The sequence below is a fragment of the Rutilus rutilus genome (genome assembly GCF_951802725.1).
Source record: "Rutilus rutilus genome assembly, chromosome: 11".
In the NCBI taxonomy this organism is placed as follows: domain Eukaryota; kingdom Metazoa; phylum Chordata; class Actinopteri; order Cypriniformes; family Leuciscidae; genus Rutilus; species Rutilus rutilus.
This window is the reverse complement of record NC_140216.1, coordinates 11,025,771-11,047,617: the sequence shown is the minus strand read 5'-3', so window position 1 is coordinate 11,047,617 and position 21,847 is coordinate 11,025,771. Positions and strand designations below refer to the sequence as shown.

Below are 21,847 nucleotides of genomic sequence, written 5' to 3'. Positions count from 1 at the left end.
GTACAATTAACCCAAATGAATGCAGGTAAAAAACATTTTGTTGTTAGTTTATGATACCCAACATATTTTACTGCTAACCTTGTATTAGTTAAACCAAACATGCCAATATTAGCATGTTTCTACTTACAGTGATGCAATAACAAAACAGGCCACTTTATATCTCAAACCCAGTTTATTCAGAATGCTAAATTCTTTAAATACACATTGCATCAAATGCTTTAAATGCAATATTTGTATGAAGGTGGCCGTATAAAACTCCATGTTTGGCCTTGTGTAGTCGATCAGGTGTTACCGGTGTGTCCAAATGGTGGTCTGTCTTGGATGTTGGGAATGCTGGCAGTCACTGGTTATTACGCCTCAAGCTCAAAATCAAAATAGTGTGGATCGAAGTAATGAATTCTGACGTAACCATCCTCTCCTCCACTGCTGTAACTGTGGGTGGAAGAAGGCAGGGAAATCTTTAACTTGTAGAATAAAAGAATTAAGGATAACAATGGCAAAACACTATGAAAGCAGCTCAGAAAAACGGTCCTTTGGTCAACTTTACAATAAAGTTTCATATGTTAACATTAGTTGACATGAGGTATCATTAACTAGGAGCAATATATTTTTACAACATTTATTAATTCTTAGTTCATTTTAGTGCTGGGCAGCGATTAATCGCATCCAAAACAAAATTTTGTGTTTACATAATATATGCATGTACTGTGTATAATTATTTTGTATATATAAATACACACGTATGTACGTATTAGGCCTGAACGATATTCTGTTTTAACATCGACATCGCGATGTGCGAATGAGCGATAGTCACATCGCCGGAACATGCGATGTGAAGGGTAACGTTAGTAGCACCCATAGTGTATTAAGAGAACGGTAGCACACAGTAAAGACGAGTTTGTTGTATGGCTTTTTGCTGGGGTGACATAGCGTGATTGGTTCGCTGTGCCGCAGCTCACCGCGCTCACCGCTCTCTCACAGCCAGCATTCACTGGCAATCCTATAGCTAAAAATGCGCGACGAAGAGGATCCGCCGCAAAACGTCAAAATCGGCTATTTGGGACTAGCCTATTTCGTCTACAAAAAGGAGGATGTTGACCAAAAAGAGGTAGGCTACTTTGCTGGAGTGTTATAAAGTTGTGGATGGTTGTCTTTTTTTAAAAAGTCGTTTATTTTTCGTGTTTGCATTTATGAGGAAAAAACAATGTTATTACGGACGCGACCGTTATGTAAGCGGCAGTAAAAGACTGCTTTAAAACTTTCACAGATACCTCAAACAGAAAGCACAAAGCCTTTCTTTAAAACGAATTTCGTTTTGTATTAATTGTATCTTAATTTGAATCAGTATTTCATTATCCAATTTCCTGGATTTAATAAATAAATATTAAATATAACAGCCAGCGCCTGAACTGGAGATGAGCTATCATCCATGAACCGAAACTCAGCATAAAAGGTAGCCTACTCGCCTCACACACCTAAAAATAATAATAATAATAAAATAGAAAATTATAACTATTATCTACAGAAATCTCTACTTTTAAACAGAACCATTAAAAATAATAATAATAATAATAATCTGTATGAAAAGTGCATTTCTCCCGATCACTGCTGCGAAGGTCGCGAGTCAGTATTGTCAACTTCATCTTTACAGAAAACACTTGTTTATTAATAAACAATTAAAATGTCACATTGCAATATTTTACATATTAGGCCTATTAATCATTACTTTTGCTGGTTATAGGTGCCGTTTACATGAACGCGTCATGGTCCTAAAACCTGAAGAACGTTAGGTCCAGTGTAGAACGTTCATCGAATTCTGAGAGAAATATGTTTATGGAATAAAATATTAAGTGGCCTTTTTTTACTTGTAATGAAGCTTGCTTATTAGTGAAATTATTAATAACATTAATAACAACAATTATTGACTTTAGCCTGGATTGATGGCTCGCAATATCGCGATATATATCGTTGGGAAAAAAATATCGCAATGTAATTTTTTTCCAATATCGTGCAGCCCTAGTACGTATATATATATATATATATGTGTGTGTGTGTGTGTGTGTGTGTGTGTATGTGTGTGTGTGTGTGTGTGTGTGTGTGTGTGTGTATATATATATATATATATATATGAACAAATTCTATTTTTATTAACTAACATTAACAAAGATTAATAAATGCTGTAAACATTTATTGCTCCTAGTTAATGTTAACCTCATCCTCAACTAACGTTAACAAATGGAACTTTATTGTAAAGTGTTGTCAAAACTTTAAAGTGCCCCATTACGCTATTTTAAAGATTTTAGCATAATTACTTGCACCCAAGGTAAAAAAAACAACAACAAAAAAATTTCATAATATACTTTGCAGCATCACATTTTTTTCCCCCAGTGTCTGAAACCGTTCGATAAAGGATTTGATATCTTTAAACCCCTCCTTACTCAGAGCCTACTCTACTCTGATTGGTCAGATGAGCCCAGTCTGTAGTGATTGGTCTACCTATAACAGCGTGTGTTGAAACAAAATGCCCATTAGCAAATCTGAATTTCAGCTCCAGAGGCTTCCTCAACTCGGGTTTTACCGTGTCAATTCCAACCCGAGTCCTCATCCTTTGGAAGTGCATGCAAAGTGGGTTTGTTCTCGCAGCGCAGAAAACAGTGTCTTCACAACATGTCTACAATCTCTAATGAAGACCACATACATTATGCAAATCTGTTACAAAGCTACGCAGGTTTGTGCAGGAAGTGAGTCTGGAATTACTGACGACTTGTTTCAGGCAGTTCAGAATCGGTTCTTTCTTTTGGGAGACAGTAACTCCATTTGTTTGATGTTGAAACTTTGCAGACCCTTTACATTGACAAACAGCTATATAAATCACTGCATGAAAGGTAATATCTCAAAACGCATGATGGGGCACTTTAAATGCACACATGGAAAAGTTGAGTACGAACCTTTTCCCATCTGGGTGGAATGCCACACAGTTGATGGGGCCGAAGTGTCCCTTCACACGCCCAAACTCCTCTTCATAAGCCGCATGGAAAAACCTAGAAGAGAGTGGCAGTACTGGATAAGGATTTTTTTTTTACATTTTCATGATTGTACTTTTTTTTTTAAACCAACCCTGGAATTCACATTCAAATTAAACACACTAACCTGGCCTCGAATTTGCCGATCCTAGTGGAGGTGGTTGTGACTTCCATGGCCTCCTGACCACCTCCCATCACCACCTGAGCAACACATAACATCACTGCTATTAACAACGTCGAAAACATTTACACGAATAACACGCAAGTTCAGCGCGAGGGAAAATACAGTACGTTTCAGAGACTTACGTGATCCATGATGGGCGAGATGGCCGAGGAGTTAACAGGTCGCTCTGTTTTGAAGGTTTTGATGTGATCGAGGGTTGCGGAGTCAAACAACTGAACAATGAAGGAAGCGGTATGTGAGTCAAACTAACCAGGATTCATTTCAGCCAGAGTTTATGATTCAGTTTCCAACACAAACCTTGGCAGTACAGTCTTTGGAGGCAGTGATGACCATCGTGAGATCCACAGATGACTGGATGTCATTGATTTGTTTGGTGTGTTCCTTTGCCTTCTTCAGAACCTCTCCTGACTAAAGAATCACATACATTAGACAACTATCATCTCTTCATGGGCATCATGATGATTGTGACGGAATATACACGTTCACAGACTACACATATGTTCAAAAGTCTGAGGTTGGTCATTTTTTAACAACAGACACAAACCTTAGCACTGAACTGGTTAATTTCTCCATTTTCATGACCAGCGATCACAAACTCTCCCAGCGGACCCCATACAGCACTGGTGATCTTTGATTCACTGCAGGGCACAGACATATATGGCTGGTTGTCCTCTGTGGGAGAGAAACAAAATATCAAGACCTGTGACAGGAAGCATCACCAGCACTGCTTTAATCACCAGTGGTCGAAATACTAACCGATTTGCTGAGGGTCTCGGAGGTCGAAATAGTTGAGAAAGCATTGGTAGCCCATCTGCTTGTCTGTGGAAAACATTATGATGTTCCCACTGAAGTCGAAACCACACGTCCTCACCGCCGAGCTGGTCTCCAGCAGAGCCAGCTGCTTTCCTGAGGGAGTCAACACACAAACATCATTCAAGACACTGCATGTTAACATAGCATGAAAGGCAAAAATCGTCATCTTGCATCATCGGAGGCTTTTTTGGCCAGAGGCTCGAGACTACAGCCAGTAGTAGGAGCTAGTTCTGCATGTTTTCAACCCGCCCATAGGGGCTGGGATCTCACGATAAAACGGCGTCTTTTCAGTTTCGAGTCGACTAGTAGCATAGTTGTATCATTTCTTCCGATACTGCCCTCTGTAACCGATAGGCGCAGCTTGGGAGTGGCCTCGTAGGGCAGTGAAGCAAGTGCATTCTGGGAGTTGTTGTCTTTCATCCACATGAGCCAAAAATACATTTTCTGGCTTTTCTCAGTCTAGAAGGGCACCAACTTCTAAAATAATTCCACATTTCTACTACATAAATGACCCAATTTAAATACACATTCATCTTTCCAGCGGTGAAACATCCCTTTAGTTTTCTTGGCATGGTTTGTGAAAAGAAGCTCAACTTACAACACTGGACTAATACAGTAAAGACATGATGTTAAATTTCATACGAAAAAATTAAATAGAAAACACCTTTGATGAACATTTCAATTTCTGAATTATTTTTTTTTAAATATTCTCTGTGGGGGCTTAAAATTGAATGTGTAGTTGGTGACTTTAAAAAAGGCAGAAATTATGAACATTTTTAATTGGTTAATAATAATAATAATTTGTAAGTGTGATTTGATCTTAACATATAAAACAATATGTAGGTAGTCTGACGAGATTGTAAAATAAATGTGAAAAAAAACGAACATTAAAATGCTGAAATTGAGAAAATTTTGAATAGTTTAGTAATAACAAAAAAAAAAAAAAAAAAATTACAAGCCAATGCAGTTTGATTTTAAAATATTAATATATAGTTATATATTCACAGTAGACTGTGTCCAGGATTCTAAAAAAAAAATGTGGGTGGAAAAAATATCAAAACCCTGAAATTATTCACATATTTAGAATTTTGTAAATAATAATAAACTGCCATTTTGTTTTAAAATATTAATATTTCAAAAAAATTAAAAGTATAGGTGGTTTGACTGTCTGATGATTGAAAAAAAAAGAAGCATTGATAATTTGAATTGTTTGTTTGCGAATAATAACAGCAATAGTAAGCTGCCGCAAATTCATTTTACAATATTAAAGTTTAAAAAATATATACATTTAATATTAAATATTACAATAAAAAAAAAATAAAAAAAGGAAAAAACATCAAAAGGTTAAATTTCTTGCCAAAGTTTAGCATTTTTTTTAAATACTAAAAAGTAGCAAATGTGATTTTGTTCTTAAACATAAAAAACATGTATCCTTCTGTTGTTTTGTTGTTGATATGTATTAAGAAAAGCACAAAACAGAGATAGGTATTTGAGTATTTTATATTGTAATAAACTGCCAACCTGTTTCGCAGTCCCAGAGCCTGCAGCTGTTATCAGCAGATCCAGTCAAGACGTTCTTTGTGTCCCCTTTGAAACACGTTAAGAAACATTTTCCAAAAACAAATGACAAGTAGTAAAGAATGTTGCAGGTGAAATATTCAAATACATCCAAACGTCTCAGGAAAACAATATATGAAATGAAATTCGTCTAGCATTTGTTCAACACAGAAGATCTGTTAGGAAGGATACAGTCAACATCCACACACCAGACGGCACCAGTGTGTCCATTATAAGTGCCGAGCCTTTCTCCATTGACAGAGTACCAAACATTCGCAATCTAAAACGACAATGTATGTGTAAAAACAATCACAAAAAATGCATTGAAAAATTGTGATGTTGTGGTTGTAGTTTATCACTTACCGGATCCTTGGCCACTGAGAACAAGAGATCTCCCTCTCTGTTGTATTTGATCTGAGTGATGGACCTCTCATGGCCCTGCAGAAGAATGGGTTTCTAAAGGAAATATAAAGCATGAGTGTTTAGTGTTCATGATGTAATACATGACAGTCGAGTGACTGTAGTTACACACGATTGTATGCCTTGCAGTAAGTGTTCTTGCTCTTCCCCATAATGTCTAAATACAGCTAAAGCTACAGTAACAATACAGCCATCAGCTTCACTTTACAATCATATGAAGAATATTTGGCCAAATGTAAAGCTTAGCATCTGTTAGCTAATGAAGAATCAACGGTCAACAGACTTCCAGTGCGTCTACATTACATTTAATAGCTCAAGTAACAAGTAGACCTATGCTTACCATTATCGCCGGGTTCGTGTGGGCAGAATATGATCGAAATATTATTTCAATCTGCCGTAGAAAAACACAGTACGCGGTACGCGTGCTCAACTGCGCCCGGTTAAAAACGGAAGAGACAGACTTCACTTCCGGTACAGACAAAAATAAGTCCCTATTGAACAGTAAACCATTCTAACGGTCCGGTAACATCATATAAGAATAGAAAATGATACATTTGTTAGCGCTGGTTTCATAATAACACATAGATGCTAATAAACGGTCAATTTAAAAGATGTTTCGTTTTTTTTTTTTCTATTATTATTTTTCGCGAACATTATCTGAAACTGGTAAAAAACAGAGACTAATAACACACACACAGACACTAAATTCTTAATACAAATTAAACTTTTTACTTAATGTTAAATATTTGAAATTAGAACTATTTAAGTTCCATTTTTTTGTAATATCAGTCAAACAGGGTGATGTTATCGTCCCGTGTGACATATCAGTTTATCAACAATGAATACAAAAATCACATTTTAATTTTCTTAGTATTTTAATTTGCAAATAAATGTATACAGGGTGTGAGAAAACAACAACAACAGATCTTTGGTACCTTCTATAATGGGAATGTCAAATTGAAAGAATCACTGGCAAATGAATGACCAGCAAATACAGTAAAATGATGATTTCCACACACACACACCGGTTGACAAAATTTTTGAAACAGAAAATCTAAACCGGTTCAGTAACCTTGACTGGAATGAAATATGGAAGAGTTTACATGGCCGACTGATAACTTGATGCACTTCAGGCTCAACACTATACCAGCACTTTTGTACTCCACTCAGAATAGTACTGAAAGGGCACAAAAGCTATATGATGTAAATGCACTGAACACACACACACACACACACACACACACACACACACACACACACACACACACACACACACACACACACACACACACACACACACACACACACACACACACACACACACAAAAACCCAAGAGTGCGGAAATTTACTGGCATCTCAGAACTAAGTCACTTTGTGTCAAACATACATTCATTACTCAGCATGTCAGTGCTTTGCTCACATGCTAAACACAGAGATGACATGAAGAGAGCTAGAATTGCATAGTGTTCTTGAATCTACTTGTTTAACCTGATGAAAGTGGGCAGGGGATTCAAATGTTTTTGTTTATAATATGTTAAACACATTAAGCCACTAATGCAAACAGCCATGTGATCAGTATCTGAAACAACTTAATATGAAAACCATCCAAACTGAAATCACACATTGAATTAAATCCCTCAGTGGTCATGACATCATTTAAGTGCACATACCTAACTAGAAGTTAACAGAATGGGTTAAAGGAATGAATCTACAATGCTGGATACATTATCTGAAAGAAACTAGTGGTGTTTAAAGATGGTGTAAACTTAAGTTAAAAATAAATGTGATAAATTCAAGTGTGCAAAAGCATAAAGAAATCGGGGTTCAGATTAGATGAACCTTAAACTCAAAACAATGTCAGTCTTAACTGTACGTCTACATTTCTGAACTCTGAAAAGTGATGAATAATAAATCATACATTCTTTGTTTGGTACAGAAAAAAAAAAAAAAAAAAAAAAAAAGTGGTTGGGTAAGTGGACAAGCAGATTTAACCTAATACAACAACTTAAGGTGAGAAATTAAATAAAACACCCAAAGAAAAAACGTGTCACATTACAACTGCTGTTTCATGGCAAATAACTTTCCCTCAATTACGGCAATCCATCTGTTAAGATTCTTTACGGGTTTTTTTTTTTTTTCCTCCAGCCAAACTGAAAAGAGACAAGCGGAGTGGACAAACACTAAGCATTCCAAGACAGCAGCAACATCCATGCCCCTCTAAATGCAAATATGGAATTTTCTCTGGAATAAAGTGGGATAAAGCAAGCCACATAAAAACCAAAGAGTATAAACGCAGCATAGGAATCATGTTGAAGGCACAATCTTCCCTGACACAATGAAAACCCCCAAAAGCAGACGAGTCAGCAGTTCTATCGCAGACGCAGAAACCTAAAGACGCCGACTGCTGATAGAGGGTTGGGGGTCTGGTAGAGCTGGGAAGGATTGTGTGTGTGTGTCCTGGCCCCCCAGAGAGAGCTAGACTCAATCCTGGGTTGAGCACACCTCTCTGTGACTCTCGGCCTCCAGATCTGGCCCGCAGTGGCACGCCGTTTGTGGAGTCTCTGGGCTGTTCTGATGGACAGGGCTGCCCTCTTCTGAGTCTATCGCTTCTGGCGGTGACCCCGTCTCTGTTTCTGGCCTATTCTCAATGCCTGTGGAAACACCCTGAACCTTCTTACTCAGCTCATTACGCTCTATCTGTAGCGCACGACAGAGCTTTTCCAGTCGCTGCACCTTCACCTGCAGGCTTTCGAACTCCTTGTCTCGTAGTGTTTTCTACAGAGGACAACAGAGAGAAAACATAAAACTAAAACGTACAGCTTTTAAACAATTACTGGTGTAACCAAGTTTAAACTTTTTGCAGTAAAGGCCCTGATATACTGACAGCCCTAAGTGAAATTTTAGAATGAGCTAGTGTAACGGGGAAAATAAGGCCAAAACTAAATGTGTTTAGAGTTTGTTTCAGGAGGAAAATTCAGTTTGAGAAAGTGAAATTTCCAGGAAAGTTTGCTCTGGCTGGTAAATCTCTTTGAACTATCATAGGTCTGTGTGACTCTGCTTTCTTTGACGTGGAAGTCTTTGGTTAAATTTCTTCTGTTCAGTCCGTCAAGGTCGGATGTCTCCAAACACCCTGGAGAATCGCTTTATAGTAGAAATTGAAGCTGTAATTCTAATATCAAGTGAAACTGACACCTTTTTTAAGTTTAATAATGTAAAGCTGATTGCTTAAAAGCAATATATTGTATAAAATGCTATATAAATAAACGTGATGTGACTTGGCTGGAGTGCTGAATTGCAGATCTGGTGAAAACAAACATTACTATGATCATACTTATGCTGGGTACACACCAAAAGATTTTTTACAATTTATAAGATTTTCAAAATGAGATAGACCATAAACATGAGGACAAAAAATCCTAGATTTAAGCGTTTTGCTCCTATAGTGTGTGGTGTGCCATGATGTGACAAAGACAGCACACCACACACAAATAGATTTTCAACCAGAGTCTCGACTGTGAACACAGCAAAATCTCACGAGACTTAAGCATGGCGGATGATATGCAGGAAGAAATTGCGATGATAGTGTTTGGAATGATTTTCACAGAAAATTCATGTGAAAAAAAACCATTGTACCCACCATTATATATAACCTTTTATACAGAAATATATTCATTCTATTGTCTTTATTTATTCTTTATTGGATTTGTTGCCTCTTTAGAAAAAGTTATTTAATCCCTCTATAGAACCTTACTGAACCCTTAAAGGAGAAGTTCACTTTTAAAATGAAAATTCTGTCATCATATACTCACCCTCATGTTGTTTCAAACCTGTATGAATTTCTTTCTTCTGCTGAACAGAAAAGAAGATATTTAGAAGATTATCAGTAACCAGACAGTTTTTGGGTCCCATTGAGTTCCATAGTAGGAAAAAAATATACTATGGAAGTCAATGGGACCCAAAAACTGTCTGGTTACTGATAATCTTCTAAATATCTTCTTTTCTGTTCAGCAGAAGAAAGAAATTCATACAGGTTTGAAACAACATGAGGGTGAGTATATGATGACAGAATTTTCATTTTAAAAGTGAACTTCTCCTTTAACACGCAGCTTCCTGCAAGTGTGTGTATCTGTGAGAATGACCGTGTCTTCCATCATCTCACTTTCTGATCGGATATTGTTTTGTTTCACGTGATAATCTCTAGAACGTGCGCGCGTTTGTCCTCGGAGTTCCCCCAACACATCAGGATTTCTGATCGTAAATATTAAACATGTTGAATATTTACGATTCGCGATTGGGGCGGCTCCGACGTTCTTCCGAGCAGGTTCGGACACTCTTAACACACCTCACACCTAGGGAAAATCTGATAAGATAATCTGTTGAACCATCAAGATAATCGGGACATAGCTAGGATTGTCGGAAGGGGGGAAATCAGCCCAAAATCAGCCCGATTATCTTTTGGTGTGTACCCAGCATTAGTTGCCACTGAGAGGACAGCGTGCAGCACGTTTACATATTCATCTAAATATTGTTCTCAGCAGTGCAGATGGCATCGAGATGTTCGCTGAGAATATACTGCTGAAAAGCAATTTCGATTTTCGAATTTATTTTTACTCCCAAGTGGAGAACGAAAACGAACTTAACCGTGAGTATATCAGGGCCTTAACTGTCAAGACAGAGACCAGAACTGGCAAAGATCTGAGAACAACAATCACCTCCTCTGCCATCTCCAGCAGAGCTTTGTTACTGCTCTCCCATCGTGATCTGTACATGGTTGTTTCCTTCTCCAGCTTCTTAATCTTCTTGGTCATCTGCAGCATGATACAAAAACAGATTAAAGCACCTTTCACATAAACACAGCCTTTAGAGATTTATATTTTGTTTTGAGAAATGTGTGACAACGCCCAAGACGACCTACAATCTATGCATTAATACAGGCCCAAGCTCTAACAGTGTCTTTGTAGGAGTGTGAAGTCCACAACATCCACTAATCACTACTAAACAGTCATTTACCTTTTCCATCTCTTGTTTGAAAGTTGTGAACACCTCGTTGCTTTTGGAAAGTGTGTTCTGAAACTCTTCAAACTTCTCGGTGTACAATGAGAGCTGAAAAAGACGACAAAAAAACCTTTTAGCATGGGAAGTCAAAACACACATGAAATAGTAACAAAATGTTCTGAGTGGCGCATAACCATGTAAATAACCACAATGCAACGGAGTTCTGGGTAGTTGCTAGATCCCTCCCTATAATCTATACGATTTTCTGCTAAATGGTGTATATACTACCATTCAAACGTTTAGGGTCTGTAAGATTTGAATGTTTTAGAAAGAAGTCTCTTTTGCTCACCAAGGCATTTAACTCACATAACTGTTTTCTACTTTAATGCATTTTAAAATGTAATTTATTCCTGTGAATTTTCAGTATCCATTATTCCAGTCTTCAGTGCCTTCAGAAATCATTCTAATATGCTGATTTTGGTGTTCAAGAAACATTTCTGATTATCAATGTTGAAAACAGTTTTTGCTTCTTAATTTTGTGGAAACTGATACTTTTGTCAGGATTCTTGACCAGAAAGCTCAAAAGAACAGCATTTATTTGAAATAGAAATCTTTTGTAACATTTTAAATGTCTTTTCTGTCACGTATGATCAATTTAATGCATCCCTGAATAGAAGTATACATTTCTTTCCAAAAAACACTAATAACTTTGTTTGTCCTATAAGTGTGTGAGTTAGGTCAGATCTGTCTTATGTCCCTCACCTGCTGTTTCAGATGAACCTCCTGCTGTTTCATGAGCTCATACATCCTCTGAGACTCAGCTGCCTCTTTCAGGAGCTGGAAAAGAAAGAAATGAGACCATAAGAATCTTAATTAGTGTCTGGCAACCCTGTCAAGAGGGCATAACCACACCGGTGCACATATAAAAGCAGTTTCACCGTACATTTACGGTACATTCATCCCAACAAAAATAGAGAATAAGTTTGTTTCTGTAACTTCAGCTGACCACATGTTTGAAGTACTGGGCAAAGGATGTAGAAACTCACAAAGTCTTTCTCCTTCTGATGACGGCCCTCTGAGTCCTTGAGCAGTGCCTGTGCCTGGTTAAGCTTTGCATCTACCAGCTGCTGTTGCAGATCTTTGTGCTTGAACACCTTGTCAATATGCTGAGAGAGAAAACTATGTCCTTAAGGACAGCGGCTCCAAAACACAACTCAAGTAATACATAAAAACGTATGAATGTCACTGTAATAAATAAATAAACTTTGAATTGTACAGAATCACAAATAATGAGTTTAATATAATGGCATCATAAACAGTATTAAACTGTATTGTTTAACAAACACAAGCACAGATGTTTTCCCATTTATCTTCAGTTAAAAGGCATTACAAATTTATTTTCCCTTCTCTTCACTTTTCATCCTTTATTTCCAAATCTCTCACCTCCTCTCTGAGCTCGTACTGCTCAATAAGTTTCTTTAGTTTGTCAGCCAGCTCCATGTTCTCCTGTCTTAGGTTTGCATTACGCTCGTTGTGCTGCTCCATCTGTGCTTGGATGTCATTCAGTGTCACCTGGAAATGTGAGGTCACTTCCTTCCTTTTCTCCTCCTCCAATCGGGCACGTTGCACACCATCCTCCTGCCAAGAAAAGCAAACATTAATCCACTAATCTCATTAAAGAAAGTACAATGCAACAAGCTTCTGGTTAAGTGAAAAGTTGAGTTGGAGCACTGAATGAACAATACTTTGAGAAGGGAAACTTCTGAACACCACTGAATTTAGATTTTGCATGTGGCAGGCACCACAGACATGATGATTACAACATACCCTCTCTGCATAAATGACAGATATCTTGTTATTTGCATTCAGATCAAGTTAGCGTACCTTAAGTGTGCGGTTGTGTCTCTGCAGTTCTCGACAGAGACTCTCCAGCTTGCTGCGTGCCAGGATGGCCTTGCTGTGCTCATTTCTTAAGTGGTCCTTCTCCTGGATTAGCTGCGTCTGCTTCTTCTGCAGGGATCGCATCTGTTTCTGAGCGTTACGGTGCTCCTCTAGCTAAAAGAAACAGCAGGACAGGAGTATTATTATAAGTTGTCTAAATAAGGGTTGTCATGACACCAGAACATCAGTAGTCGATAGCATATGCATTGGGTAATTACAGAGGTAATAGCACTGAGATTTGAAACATCTTTACAAATGTATCATTAAAGAAAGCTCTTAATGTGGTAACGTGGGCTGAAAATGCACTTCATTTCCTAGTATTGTATTAATGTCGACAAGCTGAAGTCCAGTCAGCTGAAATGGCAACACACGGTCTGCCAAATAAATTATTTATCTGTGCACATCATTATTTTTCATAAATTTACTCGTGATCTTTAATCGAAATAACTTCCTCTCCCTCTTGCAGCGACATCTCTTCTCTTCTCTGAGAATGTGTTCACCGGTGTGAGGACAGGACATCCCGTCACTCACGAGATCACAGCAATAGAAAACCACAACGATCTAGTAACAACGGACAAAATCAAGCCCTGGCCAACCATTTTTCTTGTTCGAGAAGCCATTTCACTCTAATTGCGATTGAACTGCTCAAATAACACGTATGTCTGTTACGAAATGGATGTTTGAGCCTCGTTTATTATTTTATTTCCCTCCGAAGCTTCGAATATTCTACTACCGAAGCTAAAAAAAAAAAAAGGTATTCGGATCACCAGCAATTCTTCTATCACTACATGAAACTTACTTTCAAATAACTTAAATTGTTTGGTTTTTTTATCGTTTATTTTTATCTCCATGTATAATGTAAGTAAAGGTTTTTTGCAACCAAAATTTTATTTTTTTCTTGACTATTTTCTACCCTCTCTCCCTAAGAGTGATCTTTTCTCTGTATACAACAAATGCTCTGAGATATTGACATTTCTTGATCATCATCATCATCATCATCATCAAGTCTTACCAGCTCAGCATACTTCTTACAGAGACCACCCAGCTTCTCCTCTGGAGTACTCAGTGTGTTGAGAGTCTGCATTAGAAGGGTTATCTCTTTGCCTACAACGCAAAAGCAGAGAATAGAATTTAGGTTAAAAATAGTTCTAGGTATTGACACATATTTTACATCTTGATTGGATTTTGATTCATAAGCTCTTGATTTGAATCTGATCTCAGAAATATTTCAGGTATATGTCAGGAAAAAAAATTCTAAATGATGTAAACTAGCCTATATAGGGAACCATCTCACTTGTTACACTACAAGAGTCCAAATTCAATTGCTATTTATTTTTAGATATAATAATGAGCACTTAAATTAAAAAGTTAACATTTAAACATTTACATTTGTACTTCAAACTTTCTATTAGTGATATAATAATGTTTCTCCTCTAATTCATTGTTGAAATTTGTTCACAGCAAAGACTACAAAATTGACCTTAGGATTCAAGAACCGATTTTGGATATTAAAATGAATATAGAAATTGGTTATTCGATATTTTCAACCCAGAAGATCAAATCAAAGTGTAATAACAGACTAACAACACTAAAGCATAAACTCCATTATGAATGGAGGTATGCAAGTGCTACTGGTGAAAGACGCCATTGAAGAACACATTCTGAATGCCCAACTGCATTCAGATCAAGTGTGTGGGTTCACTTTGAATTCTACAGAATCACAAAGAATGAGCTTGTATTGTGCTTTTGTTAGAGAGGCCATATTACTGCAGTAAAGTAGAAGACACTACAGTAACACATGGATTTTAGAAAGGACAAATACAGAAGAATGCACGTCTCACCATATTTATTATACAGCCCGAAATCCAGAAAAGTTGGAACATTTTGTCAAATGTAATAAAATCAAGAATCTGTGATTTGTTAATTCTCCTTAACCTTTATTTAACTGACAAAAAATACAAAGAAAAAAATGTCCAATGATTTCTCTGGCCAAATTAATTGTATTTTATAAATATAAACTAATTTCGATTTTGAAGGCTGCAACACATTCCAAAAGGCAAAATAAAAGTGAAAAGACTATAGATAAGACTATAGACTATAAACACTATCGTGTTTGGGTATAAAAGGAGCATCCACCAAAGACTCTTGGCAAAGATGGGTCTTGGCTCAACACTTTGTGACAAATTTCATGAGAGAATTGTCAAACAATGCAAATATCACATTTCTCAATGCAAGATTGCAAAGTATTTAGGTCTTTCGCCAACTACCATGCATAATATTGTAAAAAGATTCAGGGAACCCAGAGAAATCTCAGTTCATGTAGGGCAAGGCAGGAGACCTCTGTTGAATGTGCATAACTTTTGAGCCCTCAGACGGCACTGGGTGAGAAACCATGATATTACTGTGATAAATACAGCCACATGGGCTCGGGAGCACTTTGGAAAACCATTGTCACTTAACACAGTCTGCCCCTGCATCAAGAAATGCAACTTGATTCTGTTATGCAACGAGAAAGCCACACATCTGTTCAATGCAGAAATGGCACTGAGTTCTCAGGGCCCGAGCCTAATCTCAGATGTTCTAAAAGACAGTGGAAATGTGTGCTGTGGCCAGACAAATCCATGTTTCAGCTTGTTTTTGGGAAAAACTGACTGAGTTCTCAGTCACAAAGACAAAGAGTCCCAAAGACATCAGTAACGGGTGCAAAAGCAAATATCTGTCATCTATGGGTGAATTGCATATGTGTGAAGGTACCAGTGATGTGGAGGCGTATATTGGGATTGTACAGAGACACAGTATGGTGCAAAAGGTTATATTATATAATATTATATGTGTTTTTATATATACATAGATATATATATATATTAGGGCTGTAATCTCCCAGTCCATTAGTTGATTATTGTTCTATACGTTCTGGCTCGACCAAAATTCTGATTGGTCGATTTTTTGCCGCGTTCATTTCATCAGGTGGAAAGCACTAATTGTTAATGGGGGTGTTTTCAGAGCACCCCTGTTTCACAGGTAACAGAAACACCCCCCTTGTTTTCACTTCTTTTGGATTAGCCCAACCCACTGGAGAAGAGAGACAGATTGAAGAAAGTAGGCTACTAGGTTTGCTGAATATTATTACTTGATCTGGTTTGTTTAATAAATATTCTTTTTTTATTAAAGTGGACACGCCTTTTGTGTTTAAGAGTAAAAGCTTTAAGTTAATAGTCTATTCGTGTCTCAGCCGTGAAGCTAAGCTCCTATGTTCAGCCTCGCTCTGTGCAGCTCGGCTGAAATGATAGTGTCTGTCAGTTATTATAATACATATGACAAAAACAATTGTCTAAATTATGTTGCACACTCCTCAAAAGTTCTTGTGATGATATCACTAGTTGACAACATAGTACTATTTTCGGAAATCATTGGCTATGATATTGCGCAGGTGCACGTGATGCAACGCTGTCAGAGCCGACAGACTTGTGTGTCAGACTCATTTCAGTGCAAAATAATTTGGTAAAAAACAATTTAATATACTGCAAATAGCCTACTAGTCATTTAGGCGGACAACAAGGCTACCAAGTACTGCGCACAGTGCGCAGCTAATTAATTTAACGTTTTTTTTTTTTCTAACGTCATTTTTAGTCGAAAATTTCAGGACTTCAGTCGACCAAGATTTTCTTTGGTTGATTACAGCCCTAATATATATATATATATATATATATATATATATTATAGCTTTGTGTCTGTCTTTACTATCACTTTTGATCAAAACACATTAGATAATGTAAAGAGCATTAATAGCAAGCCAACAGTTGGGGTCGGACTCGTTACACACTTAAGCAAACGCGCTGACTCACCCAGTCCCTTCACTTTCTTCTTGTCTTGCAGCTTCTTCTGGTCCTTCTCCACACATCCATTGCCATTCAGTTTGGCCTCCACCTGTTTGCCGTCCTCTCTCTCAGACAGCCCGTTCACTTCCACGCCGTCAGGCTGGCCATTGGTCACTGCCACATCATCGCTGCCAACACCACCATGCTCATGACAATAGGTGCTGAGGATGTCCTCTAGCTGTCTGCACAGTTCCTCAGCCATGTCACAGGAAGCAGAAATCGCACCGGCCTCTGCCACTAAACACAAAGAAACATAAGAGAAGATATACGGCAATGGAAACGACTTTCCCACAATGAAGATGTGAATATACTAAGGTTTTGGGTTAGTTTAGAACACAAAAGAAAGAAAAAAATGAACTTGTCAGCTCCCTTACAGCCTTCATCGGTCTGAGCATTGTTGGTCGGTGTGCCGTCCGACTGCGTTTCGATTTCTTTAGGGCTATTGGTCATCTCAGATGCTGCGGTGCTCTCCTCCGTATCATCTGCACTGCTATCAGCAACTGAATCCTCCATCTCCCTTCTCTGCATTGCTGATCTGTGTACAAATATAAAAAAAAACACCACAGTACACAGGTAAACGTCTACAATACGACACAATTCACTGTATAACTGATTGAACAGTTACAGTTACAATTCAGTTGCACAATTAAAACGAATCTGATGTGTAAGAGACTGACAAAACAAACGAGGATGACACTTGTTGACTACGTAACTCACTACATAACATTAAAACGCGCTAATCACTACAATCCGCTTTGAGATCACATTTAGAACAGTCAATCGTTAAATGTTTCTTGTAAACTTTAGTCAACAACAATCAACAGACGTGCCTAAAAAGAACAAGTGTTACGTTTATCTGACGATTTATAACTGTAAATAAACATAAAAGTATAATTGAGAGCTGTAGCTGTGTAACATCTCGCTCGACTAGTTTAGCAGTCATGGCTAACAAAACGCACAGTTAAATATCCGCTAACTGACTTGACGCGCTCTACAATTTTACAAAACAGACACACCGACCGTATCTGTGCTGTCAGATAATTGTGTTTAAAATAATACCAGTGTCTCAATTTGGTCCAAGAAACCCCTTCTGATGTTTGTCACCACTCTTTACCCTTCCCACTGCTGCTTCTAACTGACACAGGAAATGCCAGGGAAACACTCGAAGATGATTGGTCGAACTGTGGGAAACTTCCGGTGTATTATTAGGTGTATTATTATTGTTTTTATTATTATTGTAGAGTACTCTGGCAGTTGTTTATTATTTATTTATTTTCGTTTTATTAGCTTCGACTAATATTTCTAATTTAATTTAAAATGTAATATTTCCCGCTAGTGATGGGAGCAGCGTCACCCTTTTAGGCCATTTGAATCAATTGAACCAAATGATTCGCAAAATGATTCACTGTTTCGAATTCGAAGCGCTCGAAACACCACAAACTTGTGGATCCTGCTGGTCAAAACTGGTCAAAAGTCAAGTGCAACGAAAACTCAACAAAGAACAAAACATTTACAGACGAAAACACAATAAACAAAAATATTCTATAGAGGTTAGAATACATTAAAAGAAGTCTATTGCTCTCTTCACTTGTACGTTGCTTTGGATAAATGCGTCTGCTAAATTATTGAATGTAAATGTAAGTTTTAAACCTTTTTTTTATTTAAATATATAAACATTCCTTGAACTGCAGTATTTTGAAATGTTTCGAAACCAGGCTAACAACTATGAAATCACGTGACGTGGCGAGTTCAATACAAGCTCCGAACCACTGAATCGACACAGGTGATTCATAAATGTTTCGAAGCTTCATGTTTCGCATTCGCAAACATCAGCGTCGTCGCCATATTGGACCGGGCAACTCACTCTCTCTTTTGCAAAAAAATGCCTGATTCATGTGTTGCTTGGGGCTGTAAAAACCGTCGCACTATCCAGACAAAATCCCGGGGAATTACCTTTCACAAGTAAGATTGAACAATTGTTTCTGGTTGCATTTGGTCATTATAACGTTTTGTTGACAGAGCCAGACTAAGCTAGCAAAAAACAAGCTAGCTATGAATGCTGATAATGTATAACAAATTTTAAAGGTTTAATAAAGGTTTTATCAAAGTTTATTTGCTTTCTTAAAAAGGCTCGGTTTGATTTGTGGATTAAAACATAATCAGCTCGACTCATCACGACCTTTACAACTCCATCTCACTGTTTCGAGCAGCGCCACCAAACAACCAAGCTGTGTGCAAAAATCTTTTGCTAAAATAAATTACAGAAAACGAGAACGAAGCAACGTAAAACTCCGTGCACTTAACTGATATGACTCCGACGTTTCAGTAAAAAATAAAATAAAAATTATAATGAATAATAAGAATAAAAAAAAACATGAAAGGCCAAATTAATGTGGTTTCTCTATTCTCTCTTAACTTTCTCTTTATCATTTAAACAAAACAAAAAAAACACATTAAACCAAACTAGGATAAACCTTTTTTTTTTTACATTACAATTATCAGTTAGCAGAGTTCTCTGTTTATGAGAACAAATGTTTCTATAATTTAAAAGCCAGGCCATTCATGTGCACTGATTTTATTTCAATTATTTGTTTGATGTTTGTAGATTCCAACGTAAAAAATATATATAAATGGTCTACTGTGACCGTGATTTATTACATTTTCTTTCAGAAGACACCTTTCAACCAGCCATAAGGCTTCATGTGACCTTAGGACGGCAAAACAAGGCTTTCGTCCGCTGCCCGTCAGTTATTTTTACCAGATGTACTACTGTGATAGATTGTGATATTAAATGAAGTTGAAGTTGATGTCTCAAAAAGTTCCTGAGAGATTTTGTTTAGTCGCTATACCAAAAGTAGCCTTTGGGACCTTCAATGGTAACTTTTTTTTGATGCGTTCTCCTGTCATAAATGAATACATTTCTGTGACAATATCACGGCAATCACAAAACAGTGGCTAAATATGGAACCTTGAGTCTACAGACTTTCCAACAATATGTCTTCAGAACAATTTTCACAGGATGAATTTAGAGTATTTAAACGTTTGAATAATACCTAATTTATGATGATTACTAATAAATATTCATGGCTTGAAAAAGGATGGAAATTTGACAGACCTTTTCTTCTGGTTTATCGATTTTTTTTTTGCCTAGGGCTAGCTATGACTCGCTGCCAACGTCGAGATGTTTAATACATATTCCAAACATAATGAATACCTTAATCATTACTTTCCGGACCTTTGGTAGAAAGAAATCAGAAATGAACTGGACTTCTTGTAACATTAATGGACTACTCTTGGTTTAAATAAAAATAATTGCCCATAATCAAGAATCATTGTCACAATCATAATGCCATAATCATCTATATTGGTTGGTTTTTGTTCTAAACTGACTTTTATTACAAGCTCTTAGTTTCATCTGAGTGACTGACATAGTATTATTGTGAATCTGACTGTTGTTATCTGGCTATCTAACTTATCTCACACTTTGAAGGTTTCCTAAACCTAAAGCGCTGAGGAAGCAGTGGGAAATTGCCCTAAGATGGGAAGGTTTTTCCGCCAGCGATTCTTCTGTGCTTTGCAGTGAGCACTTCAGGGAGCAGGACTTGGACAGGACGGGTCAGATCGTAAGGATCAGAGATGGAGCTAAACCATCTGTCTTCAATTTCCCAGCTCATCTACAAAGAGTAGGTCTACCTCTAGATTAAAGGATATGATAGCTAGTCATTAGGCTTTTATTTATATGTATATATATATGTTAAAAAATGTCCTTCCATTTTAGCCAGTGTCATCGAGGACAACAAAAACCTCAAGGAGGGCTGAAGAGAGCCTGTCAGTGGACTGTTCTCTGCAGGTCCTAGAGACTAGACCTCCGCCTAATGTTGTGAGTTTTGTACTAATTTTGCGCCAAACTGCTGTGACTGAGCGATGTGGCACAAACATTAATGTAAAAATGTCCATCCTTTCTTCTAGGACCACTCCTATGCATTGCCAGCAGATCCCACTGGTCTAAAGGCCAGACTCAGTGAAGCCTTGGCTAGAGTGGAGAGTCTGGAGAGGGACATGAGGAACGTGAAGAAACGAGAACAAAGGGCAAAGGGCATAGTGCTTTCTCTTCTAGAGGATCTGAGTGGAAAGAACGTCATAAATGAAGAGCTGGAACACAAGCTCAATTTCTACTCGGGCAAAATGAAAATTCAATAAAATATACAACTTTACGTATATCTCATGTTCGCACTTTCCATGGTTATTATTTCAATGGGAATTTAAGGATTCGTCTGTGCTCACTGAATTTCAAAGCTTCTCATTTGACCTCCTGCCAAAAAGGGCCATGAGTGCAAAACAAACTGTCCACTGGTCCAAAAGCATTCAGCTAAGAGAATCTTTCCTTTTTGACCCACCACATGCACATATATTGCAAAGTTTTTTTTTTATATATATATATATATATAATTTGACAAAATTCTGATTCGTTTAACAAAGGCGGATGCTAGGCTTGGCCTCAACTTGATGTTAGATATGTTTATATGTAAAGTATACGTGGCATTGATGTCTGTGGTTCCAGTGCAGTGGTTTGGTAGGAAAACAAATGCCAAATCATGGTTTTTTTATTTTTATGTGTGTATTCATTTCTCAAATGCAGTTTATTTGAGACAATTTGTAAGCTATGTCTTGTGCATTGCATGCATTTCACTTTTGTTTTTCAAATTATTTGTGAATAGATAAGTATGAATAAATATCTATTCTACTAAATATTACAATATTCTGGTCTAATTATTGTTATAATATATATATATATATATATATATATATATATAAAAAAGGGTTTAAACAATGTTTTTCATACTTGTTTGATGAACCACTAACAGTTTACAGTTAACTTGGGACGTTAAATAGCTCTTTCTACTAACTCTGAAAAACACAGATGATGTGTTTAGATATCGTGCTTAGAATTTTAGAAAGAAATATTTCAGCAAATGCATCTTGAACGTAATGATACCTTGAAAAAAAAATTTGTATTAAACATGTTCCTTCTTGA

General features: G+C 37.2%; 3 protein-coding genes across 3 annotated transcripts; 1 reads left to right on the top strand and 2 right to left on the bottom strand.

Annotated features, from left to right (window-relative positions):
• Positions 1 to 153: 153 nt before the first annotated feature.
• eif3i (eukaryotic translation initiation factor 3, subunit I) lies at positions 154 to 6,494 on the bottom strand. Its single transcript, XM_084422777.1, has 11 exons — positions 6,338 to 6,494; positions 5,941 to 6,033; positions 5,770 to 5,857; positions 5,542 to 5,607; positions 3,964 to 4,113; positions 3,752 to 3,879; positions 3,505 to 3,615; positions 3,330 to 3,419; positions 3,151 to 3,224; positions 2,949 to 3,041; positions 154 to 432 (listed from the first exon to the last, which is right to left on the bottom strand). The coding sequence occupies exons 1-11, from the start codon at positions 6,338 to 6,340 to the stop codon at positions 351 to 353; spliced, it is 978 nt and encodes a 325-aa protein (XP_084278903.1). The 5' UTR covers positions 6,341 to 6,494; the 3' UTR covers positions 154 to 350.
• A 359-nt stretch (positions 6,495 to 6,853) lies between these two features.
• On the bottom strand, positions 6,854 to 18,001 carry txlna (taxilin alpha). The gene is made up of 11 exons (XM_084422689.1): positions 17,872 to 18,001; positions 17,187 to 17,347; positions 16,780 to 17,049; positions 13,947 to 14,038; positions 12,878 to 13,048; positions 12,437 to 12,631; positions 12,040 to 12,159; positions 11,756 to 11,830; positions 11,009 to 11,101; positions 10,711 to 10,806; positions 6,854 to 8,773 (listed from the first exon to the last, which is right to left on the bottom strand). The coding sequence occupies exons 2-11, from the start codon at positions 17,338 to 17,340 to the stop codon at positions 8,480 to 8,482; spliced, it is 1,560 nt and encodes a 519-aa protein (XP_084278815.1). The 5' UTR covers positions 17,341 to 17,347; positions 17,872 to 18,001; the 3' UTR covers positions 6,854 to 8,479.
• Positions 18,002 to 18,597: 596 nt separating this feature from the next.
• Positions 18,598 to 21,561, top strand: LOC311299992 (THAP domain-containing protein 6). The gene is made up of 4 exons (XM_084424032.1): positions 18,598 to 18,774; positions 20,303 to 20,495; positions 20,591 to 20,692; positions 20,782 to 21,561. Exons 1-4 carry the CDS (start codon positions 18,695 to 18,697, stop codon positions 21,010 to 21,012), a joined length of 606 nt encoding a protein of 201 aa, XP_084280158.1. The 5' UTR covers positions 18,598 to 18,694; the 3' UTR covers positions 21,013 to 21,561.
• The last annotated feature ends 286 nt before the right edge of the window (positions 21,562 to 21,847 follow it).